This window comes from Carica papaya, chromosome 5 (genome assembly GCF_054855325.1).
Source record: "Carica papaya isolate Zhongbai chromosome 5, ASM5485532v1, whole genome shotgun sequence".
NCBI classification, from domain to species: Eukaryota; Viridiplantae; Streptophyta; class Magnoliopsida; order Brassicales; family Caricaceae; genus Carica; species Carica papaya.
The window spans coordinates 4,971,241-4,990,516 of record NC_142313.1 but is presented as its reverse complement, the minus strand read 5'-3'; the positions used below and the strand labels follow the sequence as shown (position 1 = coordinate 4,990,516).

General features: G+C 37.3%; 2 protein-coding genes across 8 annotated transcripts; one reads left to right on the top strand and one right to left on the bottom strand.

Moving 5' to 3' along the window:
- Nucleotides 1–91: 91 nt before the first annotated feature.
- LBD19 (LOB domain-containing protein 19) lies at nt 92–2,755 on the top strand. Its single transcript, XM_022048686.2, has 2 exons — nt 92–523; nt 2,317–2,755. The coding sequence occupies exons 1-2, from the start codon at nt 227–229 to the stop codon at nt 2,638–2,640; spliced, it is 621 nt and encodes a 206-aa protein (XP_021904378.1). The 5' UTR covers nt 92–226; the 3' UTR covers nt 2,641–2,755.
- A 160-nt stretch (nt 2,756–2,915) lies between these two features.
- LOC110819476 (uncharacterized) lies at nt 2,916–8,616 on the bottom strand. 7 transcript variants are annotated; one of them, XR_015819019.1, is made up of 4 exons: nt 6,357–8,616; nt 4,284–4,381; nt 3,993–4,079; nt 2,916–3,827 (listed from the first exon to the last, which is right to left on the bottom strand). XR_015819019.1 is itself a non-coding variant. In XM_088219594.1 (3 exons), exon 1 carries the CDS (start codon nt 8,290–8,292, stop codon nt 6,373–6,375), a length of 1,920 nt encoding a protein of 639 aa, XP_088075720.1. In that variant the 5' UTR covers nt 8,293–8,616; the 3' UTR covers nt 2,916–4,079; nt 4,352–4,381; nt 6,357–6,372. The 7 variants fall into 7 exon arrangements, 3 of the variants coding, with proteins under 3 accessions (XP_088075720.1, XP_088075721.1, XP_088075722.1); XR_015819021.1 differs by having other exon boundaries at nt 3,993–4,072; nt 4,352–4,381; XR_015819020.1 differs by having other exon boundaries at nt 2,916–4,072.
- Nucleotides 8,617–19,276: the final 10,660 nt, after the last annotated feature.

Genomic DNA, 19,276 nt, shown 5'->3' with positions numbered 1-19,276 from the left:
ATTTCAAGCGAACCATCACCAAAAGCTTCACGAACTATTTTCTAATATGGTTTAATCAACCGAATAAAATTAACCCATCTCTTTGATCCTCCAAATACATAATATAAATATCCATATAAAGCTGGTTCTCTTTCCTCCTTTCTTTCTTTCTTTCTTTCTTTCTTTCTCAGCTTGAATCTTTCAGACCCCACAAAAAGGTAGAAGGCTGAAGAAGAAGATCGATCAGATGGAAGGTATGAGCGGAAACAATGGAGGTGGTGGGCCTTGCGGGGCTTGCAAATTCCTTCGCAGAAAGTGCGTAAAAGGATGCATCTTTGCACCATACTTCGACGCAGACCAAGGCACTGCACACTTCGCCGCCGTGCACAAAGTGTTCGGCGCCAGCAACGCCTCAAAGCTTCTCATGCGCATACCCACTCACAAGCGGCTTGATGCCGTCGTCACGCTGTGTTATGAGGCCTTGGCTAGGGCTAGAGACCCTGTTTATGGCTGCGTCGGACATATCTTTACTCTCCAACAGCAGGTAATCTTTAATTATATATCTTTGTTGTTAAAATCATCTGGGTTTATTAGGGTTTCTGAAAAATCATTGAGATCAGTTTTCTTTGTTCTCATATTTAATCTTTAAGTTGCTTAATAGCCCACCTGCAGGAATAAAGCTAGGTTTTTTAGTTCCGGATAATGAAATTCTCTGATCTTGGTATATGCATACAGTTTCAGTATCATAATGGATGAGATCTGTGGAAATGGAACTTTAGTTTGCACGTGTGGTTGATGATCAGAGTAATAATTAAGTTGAGTTTAATTAATTAATAATAATTTATGGTTAATACAAAGATAACATTTCTTTCTTCTTTCTATGTCTAATAATATATATATATATATAGATACATACATATGTATATAATCTTAAAACCTGCATGTCTTTGGAATGATATACACCCGGACCCGGTACTACACCATCGAAAAGAGACAGAAGGAAGTACAAAAGAGCAAGAATTACAAGTTGATTATTTAATATTGATGTTTATTTATACATGAACATATAAGATTAAGTACTTAATTAAATAAAATCGTTTCAAAAATATATTTTACTATAACTTGTTTCTTGAAGTGCGTCATGACTTCTTAATAGTTTTGACAAGTCGTACTATTTAAAAAAGTTGATGAAAATAATAATAAAGTTGAAGCTGTTAAGTCAAGGTTTTCACATTCAGTGTGAAAAAATATATATATATATTTATAGCCTCTTCACTCAGTTTACCGTCAGCATCAGCTTTGAAGTTTCTATCTTCCTCTTTTTTACCCTTTTTGAGTATGGTAAACAATACTAGATAACGTAACGTGCGACAAGTACGTGAAATCTTATTAAATATACGGTCTTGTCTTCTTTGATTTACTAGGGTTTTTCCCCATTGGGTAAAACCCTGTATTTATTTTCCAGCCAAATTTGCGTTAAACTCTTCCGAACTTTAACTCCGGCAGTCAAGAAAGCACAGACAAGAAGTAAATCTTTTCTAACCTCTAAATTTTTTTTTAATCTTCATGCACTTAGTGTTTTACTTATTACCTTCAATATTTGATATTAGATGTATTAGAGAACAGGGTTAGGATCAGAGAGAGAGAGAGAGAGAGAGAGAGAGAGAACGGTTCCGTAATATAAAGAAAGATAAATATGCATATGTCTATACACGTAGAAACAAATATAGATATATATAATGGACTCTGAAAGGAGAGGTGTTTGCTTGCCGGAGCTACCAAGCAAGCTTGATTAGCAGCTCGAGGAATATTCAAATCTTTCGGTTCTTGACTTTCATGTACTTCTTTTATAACTTAATCGATAATTATATCATATGCTATTATTTATCTTCATTTTGTACTATTAGATTATTATACATATATGTATATAAATCCGCTTGGCAGATGTTGCATGGAAGAAGTTTTGGGGGTCCTACCATGTGCGGCGATGTACGTGCATATATATGAATACATCCAGTAAATATTACATTAAATACCCTTCTGAATTATCTTGTTACTAAAACAAACGTGTTTACGAAATTTACTTTTAGGTACTAATGGTTTTCTCATGAATTCCAATCCTCGAATTGGTTTTAGATTAATGATACTGTCTTATGACATGTTAATATGCATATGTAAATACAACCCGTATGGATTAGGCAGAGAAGCATCATCTATATGTAACATATATATATATGGGTTTACACGTATATTCCCGTGATCCATGCGTGTGTGTGTGTGTATATATATATATATATATATATATATATATATATAATTTCTAGTACTATTTTGTAGGTAGTGAATTTGCAAGCAGAGCTGGCTTACATCCAGGCCAGGCTTTCTACCCTGCAGCGCCTATCTATGGCAGCACAACAGCCATCTCCACCGCCACTGTCCACACCGGCACCAGCTATCCAGGGAGAAATTGGTTCGTCAATATTGGAATTAATCTCAACGGGTTTTAACCCTCTGCAAGTTCCGCCACCATCAGCAACAGAAGCACTTAACAGATCTTATAGCATGGCGGTGTTGGATGAAACAGAAGTACAGGGGGATCTGCAAGCTCTGGCTAGAGAATTTGTGTGTAGGTATTTGCCAGGAGTCAGGTTCAGGCCCTAATTCATTCATCTCTCTATCTACTCATCCATATGTTTTTAACCTTTCTTCTCTAATGAATGCCATCCATCAGACCTGACTGGAAGCTGAAGCTTTTTTATGAATGTCATTTTGGAAAGTATGGCAGTAAGCAACTTCTTTAACCCAATTACCACTTTCATCTTCGTCTTAAATACCATCTTTAAAAATTTTAATCTGATGGTTACAGCAAAACAGTGTTGTTATGTCTTCTTAGGGCTTCAAGCCCACTATGCAAAGCGTTGATACTATTCACACAATTCTACAAGCTAAAATAATCAATTGATTTCACATTACGGGAAAGCAAACAAAGAAGAGTTGATACCTGAGTTTAACATCCAATCATTCAACATCCTCACTAGTTCTTCAAAATATTAAGAGCCAATCACATTGTCAAAACTTTATAGTTGCGTGCAGCACATACCCACCAAAAACTACATATTTCAAAATCTTCAGTCACGGAGATACTCCGGATCAATCATACTAACGCTTAAGCACAGAGCTTCTATTGGAACATTTAAAAATCTTCAAAGTCGTTAGTTCAGAGAGCTTACTGGTCAAGTCCCCAAGTGTAATGTAATCATGGATATTGATTATCAGTTGAAGTTCAGGATTGAATGTGCAGCTTATCAGTACTTTTGTGGTTACTGGGATTTGGGTATATTCCCAGCCAGCTTGGTAGGCATCACATTAGAAATAAAATTGACTGAGTATATAAGACAAAAAGAAATACCGAAAAACAAGAAGAGCTATTGGCAAGTCTTCATGGCAAGAAGAAAATAGACCGCCTGCTGAAGAAAAAACCAGGATAAATTGCTAGCTACAAGAAGTTACATCTATATGATACCTGAGCATCAGGTATCCTTGAGTATAGGCTGCACAAAAAGATTTCATTTTGTTAACTACTAAGCAGTGTCTGCAATGACATTAAGGAGATAATACGGCAATTGCTAAGGTCATATTAATCCCTAAAGCTGGATGGGTAGGGCTATTGTTGGGAGTGGGGGGAAGAAATATTGGTGATTGGTGATTATTGTGGCCGTGTCCAAGAATTCTCAAAACAAAGAAAAAAAAGTCCAGAAATCACCTTCAAAGTTAGATGTTCTGAGCAAAGAAGTATAAGGTATCACTCGCTGTTCCAAGATCCCTTTCCGTCAGTCATGTAGGACAAACTGAAATGAAATCAGATGGTATTGTTATCTGAGGGATGCTGATAAGCTGGAACTAGAAATGTTTCCACAGCAAGCTGCACACCACATGAGGAGAAGCATCCCTAACCTAACAAGGCATATAACCAAGCAGTACCATAACGGAAAGAATTTGAACAATCAACTCACCAAATAATTCTTGACGGAAATCATTCGCCATATTCTGAAGTACAACCAGGATCAGAAGCTGTGACTTGTTAAACTTGATACTGAAAACTAATAAAGCGCATTTTCAGAAGCCCAAAAGTATAGGTAAATCTCTATGCGACCAAACAACAGTTGGATGTGCGCTCACAGTAACCCAACAATTACAACATATCTAACCATGACAACTTGAATTATATCATATGAACAGATACCAAACATTGAACAAAATTTTAACTAAGCCTGCTGAAGCTGGAATATAAGAAGACTAAAAACCTTGAAGTGCAGAAAATGTATTACAGAGCTTTCAAAATAAACTTCCAGCAATTTGGTGTCAAACAGACCTTTGAAAAGAATAATCACCACGAGTTCTCCTAGAAAGTTAGCAAAGATGATTTACCGTTAGTTCCAGAAATATGCATTTTAATGGATTTTCTTAAAAACTAAACATAGATCCATAAATCTTAGTGAATTTCAATAAGAATTGAAAATGAAAGAAATCTCAAAAGGGCATTTCAAACGGTCACCCACATATCACCTGCTGGAATTCCTGTGCCTGGACGCAAGCCCAGGAAGCCAGCATTTGATCCATATTGAACTCTTTTTAAGCATAAGATATCATCTAAACAATCATCAAAGGTTCGCGCCTCCCGTGTAGCATTTCATGCACACGTTAATGAGAAAAGTAAACCAAAAATAAATTCAAGGATCACCAGACACTCTTAGCCAGAACAAGTTCGAGAGGAACTGCCAGTTGAGCTTATCATTTACGAAAAAGATATGCAGGAATGATAAGCACCCTTACCAAAGAAAATTAAAATACAGAAAATACCTATCCTTTATATCCTTGCATAAGAACCACAACACAAATAATAATGTTATCATAGTTAATAGTTTGTTTATCTTCCTAATTGAACTAATAACTATAGAGATATGATCACTAGGGGATTGCTCAACCCTCTCCAACAAAGAAATGTTAGGACTTCCTACTATAAAACATAAGCAAATATGAGTTTGTTGATATTGCATGTATCTCTAAATTTTTCCATATGTCAAAGTTTGCATATTGAAACTCAATTATATGGAGATATAGAAATAAATTGCTAAAAAAAGGAGAAAAAGAAAGAAGAGAGACGAAAAAGGCAAAACGATGAAATAAGATGCAAAATATTAACTCGGGAGAATGTCCTCTCACAGTTCAAATTTTCACAGCTCAAAGGAGCTTTCAGGATGAACCCTCAGATTCAAACAACAAATTCAATTAGAATGCCATAACTATCTCATGTAGGTAGCTCTAAACTATCTGGTTAACGTTTAGGTCCTATAACTATTAATTGTTTGCAAAAGCCATCAAAATAAAGTCTCTTAGATGTGTTAACTCGGTAAGAAAAGTGTTATTCAGACTGAGTCTGAGAAACCACCAAAAATCCTCACTCCAAACTCAGAATGCACCGTATATTGGGTAAGAAAGGGATTCAAAGAAGTTCAAATTCTGGTCTAGCATAGCAGTTTTGCAACATCAGCTGCAAGTCACTTTATGCTGTTTACTACTGCCAACAGACCCAGATATGTTGATAGGCTAAAATTTAAGCAGAGGTGCAAGCATTAACAAAACCAAGTAATACAGTTACAACCCAAGACATCTACTTTAAAAAACCAAAGAAGACACAAACACCCTGCCCACCCACGCAAAAATCCTGCAAGACATTGTCATTGCCAGGCTGGGTAAGTAAATCTTTCAGACCAAAATTATCTTAAAACATTCTATGAAGAATGCTATATGACCACCATTAAGATCCAAAACTGCCAAAATCTATTTCCAGCACAAAAATTAGCGAAGGCCAGAAAGTATGCTAGCCATTAAACTTACAAGTCAAATTTTCACAATACAACCATGAGGCACAGGCAAGATAAGTGGTCATGATGCTTTCAAGAAATAGAAGACTGCAAGAAGTAGAGAAGGAAACTTATATAATGTTCAACAAATTCAATTCACACAATATATGAAAAACCATAAAAGGGAAAATGGAAGCAAAAATATACATGTCATAGGCACATGGATTTTTCAAGACAATTTGAAGATGGAAATCATCTTTGAGATTCATTATAAGAAGAACCCGAGTAAAGACTATTGAAGTCCAGAACAGTGATAACAAATAATGGTAATAAATAAGGTATGTGCAGAGAAGCCAAATTGGCTGTACTTTACAGAGCAACACACAAAAGAGACCTACAGCATGTAAGAGGATCAAATCTTCAGTATACATAAATGTACAACCCAGTCCCAGGTGTGAGCAATGGGATAAATGGGCATAATATAGACTCATGAGTAAGTTAGAGTGGGTTAACCTGGCTCTTCAAGAATCTACACAATCTCCCCAGGTCGGAATTCACTGTCTCCACAATCGGTGCTGGAATCCAACCCACAAGGAGAATCATACCATTTGGAATTTTCCTGGTAGAAACTATCAACCTGTATACCAACAAGACTTACATCTGTCACTATAGCCTCGTCATGTCTCATGGGCTTGGTTAGTTTGGTATCTTCACAGTCAAGAATATTCTTATCATCGAAATCGCTACACTTCAACCATTTATCAGCCTTACAGGACTCGCTTAATAAATCCTTTTGACTCCTACAATCTGTTCTCATCTGGTCCCAAGGAACAACATCCCCAAGTGTCCGCTCAAAACTGTCTTCATCCTCGTCAATCAACTCTGTTTCTTTTCCATTTCCATAAATCTGTTCGTGGCGGTGATCACTCCAATGTGCTAAATCATCCTCTCCTACCAGCACATCATCTGAATGTGGCTTGTCAGACAGCAACCCCAGAGACTTGGGACCCTCCTCCCCTAAGCTTCTAACTTTATTTAGAATATCAAACAGTTCCCTAGACACCGAACCCAATAACTCGTGTGGGATTTGACCAATCCGGCCTTCTAGCATTCCTAGTTCAGCTCTCAATTCATGCACCTGCTGCAAAACCGAAAGATGCAAATCCCCATCATCCTTCCCCATCAATCCAAACCCATCATTCTCCATATCCTCATTCACACCGTACATACTATCCTGATCCATTAAAAACCCTCCCTTATGCCCAACAACCCGATGCATAATCCTGGCATTCCCATCCATGGGCCCTGGCTCATGACCCGAATGCACTGCATACAGCTTAAACACTGCCATCCCCTCTTCCTGATACACAAAAGTCTTATCCTTCTCATTGTAGTTAGCAATTGGAACTATAGCCCTAATCCGAAAGCCACAACCACACCTTTTGGAAGCATAAGGCTCCCTCTTTAGAACTCTTGACTTCTTTGCAGCAGGCTCCCCAGCCCTATGACATGCGTAATCCTTCACCTCAGCCATAAATGGCTTATACCTAATGTACTTCTGCCTAATGCAAAGCACAACTTTATGTTTTGTTGCCAATTGCTGCAATCTATGTGGCACCTCCTTTGCGGGCACATCAAAGGACTCCGTGTACTCAAACCTCCGCCGTTTATTCCTGGAGGCAGAGCCCGATGCAGCATTACAAACAGGGCAAGCGGCCACACAAACCCTAATGTAGCTCTCGGGGATTCCATAAAATTTAGCACCAACAGTCCATACTTGCTTAATTCTATCTATTGTCTCTTTAAGCCCTAGGTGCTTTAAATCGGCATCGCCATGAAAACTCATGACAATATCTTGCCATTGGTTCACATGAGAAACGAATTGCTGAGAGTTATTCTTGAAGCAAAGAAATTCGTTACCGGAGGTAGGGTCGACATGGGCAGTAAGCTTGTCCTGTATACGCTTCCACGCGGTGAGGTACGCTGTATCCTCGTTCCGGTCCTTCCAGACGGCGCGCCACGACTTGAGGACAGCGCGTGGGGTGGCGACGCGGATCTCAGCCGGAGTCGCGAGTCGATGCTCGCCGATGCAGCGGATCATGAGAGAGTGCGACTCGGCGTTGAAGGTATAGAACTGGGAGGAGATGTGGGGGTCGGGACTGATGTAGGCAACTGAGTGGGAAGGGACTTTAGGGTTTGAAGGAGGCGTCTGGGGTACTCCGTGGGGCGGGTGGGAGAGAGAATCGTCGTTCTCGTCGGATGAGTGACTGGGTGAGTCGGCGGAGGATGAGGAGCGGAAGAGCATGACTTCGGGAAGCGAAAATGGAGGGTCGTCGGGATTGTGTTCATGCGAAGATTGGGAGATGATCTGGGGAGGCGGTGGTGGTGGCCCCAGATCGTGGTGGTTGTGGTGATGGAAGAGATCATCTTCTGTTTTGTGGGGATTCATCAGGGAATGAGACGAATTGCAGAGAAAAAGAAGAGAAAGTGGATGATGATGACAATTATGAAGAAGAAGAAGAAGAAGATGATGATGATGATGATGATGAGAGATAGAGAAAAGAGGGTTTCTGAGTAGCTTCCTTAGCTCAATTTTGCTTCAGTTGTTCTCTGACATTTTTTTGGAACTCGAAAAGGGGGGTTTTTTTTTTCTTTTGTTTTTCCCCCTTCTACTGTGCTTTTCATTTTATTTTCCTCCTTGCTTTTACTCTCTCTTTCTCTGTTTCTCTCTTTATCTCCTCCGTTGCTTTCTTTTCATTTTAATTCAGATAGAAGTGGGTTTTTTCTTCTTCTTGTTTCTTTGTTGTTCTGGTCGGCTTCCTTTTTGGCATTTTCACACCCAGCACTTCGCTATTTACTCACATTTTAATTTGAAGTAGTTAAAATCACAATGTTGTGTTAATTGTTTTTCTTTTTAATTTTTTAATAAAAATTAATATATTGTAATAATAAAATATTATTTATATATTAATAATGACACAATCAATTTATTTAACAATGATGTATTCAAAATCCAAAATCAAATTTAAATTTATAATTTTAAAAAGATGTAAAAGTATGCATTGTTCATTAATAATTTGTTTATTTTGTTGATTTATTTTATTTTAAATAAATAAGTGCTTATTGATTTTAATTATATTTAATTAAATAACTCTTTTATACTAACAATAAAAGGTTTGATTATTAGGATTTTTGTATTCGACTTTTAACTTTACCAAGTTAGATTTTTTGAGAACATAAAATTTTATCATTTTGTAGATTTATTATGGATTAGTTATTGTTGATATATAATACTTGAGTAATTAAAATCGACAATTTAACTCAGTAGTATATCAGTAAGATTACAGTGATAAAATTGAGTTAAATTTTAACCAATTTATTATATTTATGAGTAAAATGAACATTTCGACTATTTTTTTAGTTGAGATAACCACAAGATTTAAAAAATCAATTTAACCTTTATTTTTAAAGAAAAAAATAATATCATTGTCTCCAATGCAATAGAAATAAAATTACTCTCCACTCTCCACTTAAGTAACAAGAAATTAAATTCATAATCTACAATTTTAGGGAAAGCTTCCTCTATATAGCTCTCTCTCACACACATGTTTAATATATTTTGCAGTCTTATTTGGTAGTAATTTTTATGAGTAAATGTAACATCCCGAACCCGGAATTTAGGCGCAGGATGGCAAAAATTAATTTTAATAATATTAATAAAAATATTTAATTTTAATTTTTTAGAATTTTTTTGAAATATATGCATTTTGGATATATTTGAAAACAATTTCAAAAGGAATGGGACAAAATCAAAATAAGAAAGAACTCGATTGAAGAGAAAAATTGGAAGCAAGGGCCAAATCACAAAAATGAAGAAAAACTACCATCTAGGACGCCCACGTCAGCAGCACGGTCAGTCGTCGTGAGCCATGTGGCAGACACGCCAGCACGTGTTCCACGCGAAAAGTCACGCATACAATCTGCATTCCAAGCCGATCAAATGGCTCAGTGCCTCTACCACGCGCGTAAGCAACCCAAATTAATTCTCCGAATAAGCAAGATCAACCAGTCCACATTCCTTCAATCGAATGACCCATATTTATTTTCCAAACAAGTGGGATCTGACGATTGAGATTAGTCCACCCAAGTCCAAATGGACGGCCCAGATCGAGAGGAGGGGGGTATTTAAGCATCACTTCGGACGACCCTCAAAACCCTAGCTGCAGGCCTGCTCGGTGGAGAAGAAGAAGAAAGGTTGTCGGAGGAGAAGTTAGTCATCGACGTCACCGTACCAAAAACCTAAATCAACGTTGGTGAGTGCGATTTTCTCCCGTTCGTTCTATTTTTCCATTTTAAGCCACCCAAAACACTTCTTAGTGTAAGAAAACTTGAAGACAAATCGTAAACAGAGGGCGGAGCTCGGCTGAGCCGCTGTACCCAAAACTAAAAAATGCTCCGATGAACGCGAAATCATTTCTTGTTCCTTCTGTTTCTCGACCCTTGGCCATCTAACGTGTTTTTCGGTGCAAGGTAGCCGAAAGAAAGTCGCGACTACGAGAAAGAAGTGGTAGAGCTCAGCGAAGCCACCACACCGAAAAGCCAAACTCGCAAATAAGCTTCGATTTTTCCCCTTTTCCCACAAACAAACGCCCCCTAATCATGATTTAAATAGGTTTTTATCAGGAACTGGCCGAAAACAGCCTGACCAAGAGGAGGAGCCGCTATATAAAGAGGAACTGACGGTGGAATATGACGGTGCTGCCGCGCCAGAACCCTAAACCGACCTTCTGATGAGATTTTTGCTCCTTTTGACTGTTTTTTGCATATTTTCACGTAATTTTATTAGAAGTTTTGTTTAAGCAGAAAAACCCAAAAAATACAAAAATTGAGAACTATTGGCAAGCGTAGTGAAAAAAACGGTATTTCAAACATCGACCCAAGATAAGAATCCCTCACCCATTTTTTTCTGTCGGTAAAATTAAAGCGAAACTAATAAATGAACAAAAAAATTTAGTTAATCTGCGGTCTTTTAATTTATTTAAGTACAGGTTGCTAATGGAGCAAGTAACCAGTCAGTTTGCATTTGTTTGAGTTTTTAATTACGGTAAATATCCCTATAGTTGTATTTATGTTATTTTGTTCACTACACTGTTTATCTTGATATTTTGTCTCGGATTCTACAGTAAATGCAGTAAGGCCTCCTTATACATTTTACCCTATTATCCAGTTATGTACTTAATATGTTTATATCGATATAATGCATTATTGTTTCATGTATCTATCTTAAAATGTGAACCCATGTGTTTGTGATATAGGTATATGGGCTCTTTTGGGCAAAATAGTAAATATAAGAGAGCATATGAATGAAGAAATTGTGCCAAATAAACAGGGCTTACCGGGTGTATTGAAAAAGAGTGCATGGACTTTGTGCATAGAGTAAACCCTACCGTGAACATTACCCATAATCGAACAAGACTGAGAAGTCCCATACCAGAAGGGGTTGGAAATTATTTAATTTATGCTCATACCAGATGGGGTATTGAAGTGATTATATATTTTGGCGTCTATTACTGGATGGAGTATAGAGACAACAATTTGATTAATAAAATAAATGCTTGTGTTCACGTGTAGTGGGGACCCCTATAGACCCTCAGCGACACCGGTAGGTGAGTTAAAATTATAAAGGTTATATGTTATTTGTCTTTCAGAATACATATTGTAGATCACTATTTCGATCCTTATCTTCATAAAAGGCATATAGGAACTTACAAGTGAATTAATAAAATAATGTTTTCAGTTAAACGAATTTTAATTAAAAATGAGCTCAACTGTTGATTTATGATTTTTACAAATCTTTAATTTTTTGTATCAGTGTTAAAATATTAACATTCTTACTGAGTTAGTTTAGCTCACCCTTTTATTATTAACTATTTCAAATCAAGACGATCAAGACCCGAATTCTTAACAGCAAAAAAATTAGCTAGAAGATTGTCTCGCTGTTTCTCCAGTTTCGAGTAGAGGTTGATCACATTAGTTTTTTTTTATTACTCTTTTTTATTTATGTTCGTTAAGGGCATTTCCGTAACCCTATTGGGCATATAAAGCAAACTGTGTAAGGAATATAATCCTAAATTCTAAACTACTTCTGCTAATTTATAAATTGCAGTATTATTTTATTCAGCTACTTTCGGGCCTTTACAGTTGGTATGAGAGCCGCATTCCTTGAAACCATTCCTTACACATAGGGTTAATGTAATTTAATGCAACCCGAATCTCAAACCGTTGTTATAAAATGTAGGTAAAAGAACATAAGGAGAGGAAAACCCCGCTAAATAGAGCACTCTAGGAAGGATCGTTTCAGGAGGATGTTGATCGACTCTTTGATATGCTTGAGAAACTCATCTCTACCCAACATATTAGGGAGGAGAGAAGAAAGTTGCCTGATCTCCCTCCACTATTATTGTAATATGAGCCACCTCCATACCGAAAGGATCCAGTACTACCATGGTACAACCCTATTCCTCCATAGTATCATCTAACACCACCGTAGTATAATTCAATGCCTTCACCATATAATCCGGTGCCGCCATAAAGCCACCCAGTCCCTCCCTAACATAATCCAATTCCCTTTTAGCAAGACCTAACTCCATCTATAATGGACTCGGGTTACATCGAAATGTACAAGAGACTTAATCCATCTATTTTTGCAAGGGTATCCATTTTTAAAAAAGGCTTAATATTGATTAGTAGAGACAGAGAAAACCTTTGCGACCCTTGGAATAATTCCCGAACAAAAGGTTGTCTTTACCACTTACATGCTCGTAGGTGAGGTAGGACATTGGTGGCACCTGAAACAGGCTACCCTACCCACCCCAATCACCTGGGAATAGTTTTTGATAGCCTTCAATGTTGAGTCTCTTCTAGAACACCTTCGACATCTAAAGGAGATGGAGTTTGCACACTTAGTCTAGGGAGATTTGTCAGTATCAGGATATGCTCAGAAATTCCTAGAGTTAAGTTTGTACTCCTCTAAGAGCATGACATACAAAGGCAGGAAGGCACGAAGGTTTGGATGAGGTCTTCATCCTAAGATCAAACAACAATTATATGTATTCGAGCTTGACGCTTATTTAGCGGTCTTGGTCAAGGCACAATTGATAGAGAGGAATCTTCGTATTTTACTCCCATAAGTGGACAACTCCAGGCCCCCGATTTCACATCACATGCTAGCACTTACTGCATTGAACCAGTAGAACAAAAGACCAAGATCCGCAACTCAAGCTCCCCCCAAGCCCCGATGGCAAGACGCGATAAGGTTTGCCAATACTATGACAAGGATCATGGAGACCGACCTTGCTATCACCTTAACAATACCTGTTGCATATGTGAGAGTGCGCAACACTACGCTAGAGAGTGTCCACGACATTAGAACCAGACTAGACCCACAGTACAAAATAGAGTTTATACGCTCACCTAGCAGGATGTTGAAACCAACCCGGATGTGATACAGGAAAAGTCTAAGAAAAAGATTTGCATCCAAGATATTCCTGTTGTCCGAAATTTCCTGCATGTATTCTCTGATGAATTACCAAGACTGCCAGTAGATTGAAAAGTCAAATTTATCATAGATCTTCAACTTGACACCCAACTCATCTTACTTGCCCCATACCAAATGAGTAGTGTTGAGATTGAAGAACTGAAAAAATAAATCAAGAAGTTGCAGGATAATGGATTCATCCAATATAGCATCTCCCCTTGGGGTGCTACAGTCACGTTCGCAAGAAAAAATGATGGGTCTCTGATATTGTATATTGACTACAGAGATCTGAACATAGTCACAATTAAAAATAAAAGTAGCTTCTTCCCAAGATTGATGATCTTTTCGATCAATTATAGGGTGCCTAGATTTTCTCCAAGATTGACATATTTTCAGGATACCATTAGGTGAAGATTAAGGTAGAAAACATTCATAAGATGGCTTTTAGGATTTGGTATGGGCACTATGAGTTTCTGGTCATATCGTTCGGATTGACCAATGCACCTATAATTTTTATGGATTTGACGAATATGATATTCAGGCCGTTCTTAAATTAGTTCGTCATAATATTCATTGATGATATCCTGATTTACTTTACGAGCATAGAGAAACATGCTCAGCATCTGACTCATATCTTACAGGTTCTCAGGAAAAATAAATTATATGTAAAGCTGAGTAAGTATGGGTTTTGGCTTGAGCAGACTTCCTTCTTAGGGCACATAATATCGAAAGATGGAGTGTCAGTAAATCCTAACAAGATTGATGCAGTGATGGGATGGAAGCAGTTAACCTCAATCAAGAAAATTAGAAGCTTCTTGGACATGACAGGTTATTACTACAAGTTTCTTAAAGGATTCTCAAGTATAGCAGCCCCCTGACACGACTTACGAAGAAAAATGTCAAGTTCGAGTTGAATGAAGAATGTGAAAAGAGCTTTACAGAACTTAAGGAACAATTGACTACTGCATCGGTATTGGCTCTACCGAATGGAACAGATGGGTATACAGTATACAGTGACGTGTCCGACCAAGGACTAGGTTGCGTTCTAATATAGCAAGAGAAAGTCATAGTTTACGGTCTAGGCAATTGAAAGCTCATGAAAAGAATTACCCCACTCATGCCTTAGAACTTGCCATCATTATCTACGCTTTGAAGATCTGACGCCATTATTTATATGGAAAAATATTCAAAATCTATATGGACCATAAGAGGCTAAAATATATATTCACTCAAAAGGACCTCAACATGATCAGATGTGTTAGATAGAACTCCTTAAGAATTACGATTGTAAGATCTTATACTACCCGGACGAGGGTAATGTGGTAGCCAATACTCTTAGTAGGAAGAATGCATGTATGTTAGTTAACATAATAGTTTCTGAGTTTAGATGATAAAAGTCACACAACAGATATAGCTCCAAGACTTGAAAAGGGCCACATGTATAGCTCAGTTAGTAGTCCAACCTGAGTTAATATAGAGAATAAGGGAGACTCAGCTGGTTGATCCCACTCTAGCAGCTCTCAAAAAGGACACAGAATAGGGTTTGATTTCAGAATTCTGAGTCACTGCAGATGTTACTCAGGTTCCAAGATAGGTTGTGTATTCTTAATAATAGTGAGTTAAAACAAGCTATCATGACATAGGCTCACAATTCGAATTTTACTATGCACCTAGGAAGTACTAAGATATACTAAAGCATGCGGCCCTAATTATGGTGGAGTGGAATAAAAAGAAAAATTGTTGATTTTGTCTCCAAATGCTTATATGCTAACAGGTCAAAGTAGAGCATCAACGCCAAGACAGACTACTTCAGCTACTGCCCATCCCAAAATAGAAATAGGAATATATCACCATAGACTTTATAATAGAATTGCCTAAGGCACGATCGGGACACGATACGATCTGGATAATCGTTGATCAACTCACTAAGTCCTCCCATTTTTTGGCTATCAGAATAATAGATCCCTTGGAAACCCTAACTAGAATCTATATTCAAGATATAGTTAGATTGCATGGACTTCTAGTAATAATGGTATCAGACAAGGACTCTAGATTCACCTCTAGGTTTTGGACAAGCCTTCAGCAAGTAATGAAAACAAAATTATCTCTAAGTACAACATTCCACCCCCAGACAGATGAGCAATTAGAACGAACTATTCGCACACTGGAGGATATACTCAGGGCTTGTATTCTAGATTTTGGAGGGCACTGAGATGACCACTTACCCCTAGTAGAGTTCACCTACAATAACAATTATCAGACAAGTATTGGTATGGATCCGTATGAGACATTGTATAGTTGACCTTGTAGGTCACCGATCTGTTGGGAAAATGTGGGTAATAGAAAATTAATTGGCCTAAATCTTGTAGATGAGACCACAATGAAGATTTCCAATATTAGAAAAAATATTCAAACGACCCAGAGTAGATATAAAAGATATGCAAACACCCGAAGAAGATATTGAAATTTGAGAAAGGTGATCAGGTATTCCTTAAGGTCATTCCCTTTACGAGCATCACCAAGTTTGGAAAGAGGAAAAAGTTGAATCCTCGGTTCATCAGACCATTTAAAATTTTAGATAGAATTAGGATATCCACCTACAGACTAGCATTGCCTCCAGAACTATCCAGAGTTCATAATGTCTTCCATATGTCAATGTTGCGTAAGTATAACCCTGACCTCTCACATGTTTTATCCTACAAGCCACTTCCACTTCAAGAGAATTTATCTTATGAGGAGGTACCGGTTAATATTTTGAATTGGAAGAGTAGAGTAACTTTGCAATAGAGAAATCCCTTTTATCAAAGTCCTATGGCAAAATCACTCGCAGGATGAGGTCACCTGAGAGTTGAAATCATACTTCAAGGTTCTATATCCTCAATTGTTTGACTAGGGGGCAGCAATTTGAGGGATCAAATTTTCTTAACAGGGGAAGAGTTATAACATCTCGAACCCAAAATTTAGGCTTGGGATGACATAAATTAATTTTAATAATATAATAAAAATATATAATTTTATTTTTTTAGAATTTTGTTAAGATATATGCATTTTGGATACCTTTGAAAATAATTTCAAAAGAAATGGGCCAAACTAAAAATAAGGGAGGATACAATTGAAGAAATAATTGAAAGCTGTGGCCAAATCGCAAAAAAAGAAGAGAAAAACGACCACATAGGATGGCCACATCAACAGCATGGTCAGTTGTCATGTGCTGCGTACTGGACACAACACGGGTTCCAGGTAGGAAGCCACGTAGGCAATCCGTGTGCTAAGCCGATCGAACGGCTAAAGGCCTCTCCCGCGCGCACAAAAGACCTAGAATAATTCTCCAGATAAGCATGATCTAATGGTCTGCATGCCTTCAATCGAACGGCCCATGTTTTTTTCCTGAATAAGTGGGCTCTGACGGCTGAGATTGGTCTACGCAGGCCCAGATGGACAACCCAAATCGAGAGGTGGGCATTTAAGCATTGTTTCGGACAACCCCCAAAACCCTAGTCGTACCCCTGCCCGTCGGAGAAGAATAAGAAGGGTGACCAGATGAGAAGCCAGCCACCGGCGCCGCTACACCAGAAACCCAAATCGATGTCGGTAAGTACGATTTTCTCCCATTCGTTCTATTTTTCTATTTTATGCCACCCAAAACACTTTTTGATGGAGGAAAACTCGAGGAAAAACCATAAACGGAGGGCGGAACTCAACTGAACTGCTATACCCAAAATAAAAAAATACTTTGGTGAACCCAAAATCCTTTTTTGTTCTTTTTGTTTCTCGATCATAGGCCATCTAACGTGTTTTTCGGTGCAGGGTAGTAAAAGAAAAGCCACAATCACGAGGAAGAAGCGGTAGAGCTCGGTAGAGCCACCGCACCGAAAAGTCAAAATTACCAGTAAGCTTTAATTTTTCCTATTTTTCTGTTGATAGACACCCCAAACCCACCAATAAGCTTTAATTTTTCCTATTTTTCCGCCGATAAACATCCCATAATCATGATTTAAATTGATTTTTATCAGGAACCAGCCGAAAACAGCCTAACCAAGAGGAGGAGCCACTGTATAAAGAAGAACCGGTGGCAGAGCACGGTGACAGCGTTACGCTGGAACCCTAAACCGATCTCTCTATGAGAGTTTTGCCCCTTTTGATCGTTGTTTGCATATTTCTATATAATTTTATCGTAAGTTTTGTTTTAGCAAAAAAATTCAAGAAATTCATTAACCGAGAACTATCAGAAAACATAGTGAAAGATGCGATATTCTGGACACCAACCCAAGATAAGAATCCCTCACTCATTTTTTTTGTTCGATAAAATTAAAGCTAAATTGATAAATGAACAAAAAATTTAATTATCAGCGATTCTTTAATTGATATAACTATAGGTTGTCAATGAAGCAAGTAACCGGTCAGTTTGCGTCTGTTTGAGTTTTTAATTACATTAAATATCCCTACAGTTGTATTTATGTTATTTTGTTCACTACACTATTTATCTTGATATGTTTGTCCTAGATTCTACGGCGAACGCGGTAAGGCCTCGTTATACGTTTTACCCCGTTATCTAGTTGTGTGCTTAATATGTTTTTAACGGTATAATGCATTATTGTTTCATGTATCTATCTTAGAATGTGAACCCATGTGTTGGTGATATAGATATACATGCCTCTTTGGGCTAAATAGTAAATATAAGAGAGCATATGCATGAAGAAATTGTGCCAAAGAAATAGTGCTTACCGAGTGTCTTGGAAAAAAATGGACAGACTTAGTGCATAAGGTAAACCCTAACGTGGATGTTACTCTCAGTCGAACGGGACTGAGAAGTCCCATACCGGAATGAGTTGGGAATTATTTAATTTACATTCATATCAGATGGGGTATTGAGGCGGTTGTATATTTTGGCACCTATTACCAGACGAGATATAGAGACGGTCATTTAATTAATAAAATGAATACTCGTGCCCACGTATAGTGGGACCTCCTATGGACCCTCAGCGGCACTAGTAGCCGAGTTAACATGATAAAGGTTAATTGTTGTTTGTCTTTTAAAATGCATATTGTAGATCACTGTTCCGATTCTTGTTTTCATAAATGACACATGGGAACTTACAGGTGAGTTAAGAAAATAAATATTTTCAGTTAAATGGATTTTAATTAAGAATGAGCTTCATTGGTTGATTTACGATTTCAACAAAACTCTGATTTTCCGTATTAGTGGTAAAGTGTTGATATTCTTATTGAGCTAGTGTATTTCAACCCTTTATTATTAATAACTTCATATCAGGCTGACCAAGACCTGGATCCTGAACAGTAAGAAAATTAGCTAGAAGGTTGCCTCTCCGTTTTTTCATTTTCGAAAAGAGGTTGATCACATTAGTTTTCTTTATTACTCTTTTTCATTTATGTTCTTTAAGATCATTATCGTAGTTCTATTGAGCTTATTAAGCAAACTGTGCAATAAATATAACCCTAAATTATAAACTGCTTCTACTAATTTATAAATTTTAGTATTATTTTATTCTGCTATTTTTCGTGCATTTACAATAAAAGGAACTCAAAAAGATTTTTTTTACCCCTTTTACTATGCTTTTCATTTTATTTTTCTTGTTGCTTTTACTTGCTCTTTCTCTCTCTCGCTCTATCTCCTGAATTACCTTCTATTTATTTTAATTTAGATAGAAGTGGGTTTTTCTTCTCATGTTTCTTTGTTGTTTGGGTTGGTTTTGTTTTTTGCATTTTCATACTCGATATTTTACTATTTAGTTGCATTTTAATTTAAAGTGGTTAAAATCAACAAGTTATGTTAATTATTTTCTTTTTCATGTTCTTTCAATATATATATAAATTAATGATTAAAATTATTATATATTAATAACAATGCAATCAATTTATTTAACAATGACATATT

What these genes read in the sequence shown, in the direction of transcription:
- LBD19 (XM_022048686.2), top strand. Translation starts at nt 227, where the DNA reads ATGGAAGGTATGAGCGGAAACAATGGAGGTGGTGGGCCTTGCGGGGCT. An exon ending in TCTTTACTCTCCAACAGCAG is followed by an intron (nt 524 to 2,316) that starts GTAATCTTTAAT and finishes ACTATTTTGTAG; the next exon opens with GTAGTGAATTTGCAAGCAGA.
- LOC110819476 (XM_088219594.1), bottom strand. Translation starts at nt 8,292, where the DNA reads ATGAATCCCCACAAAACAGAAGATGATCTCTTCCATCACCACAACCAC.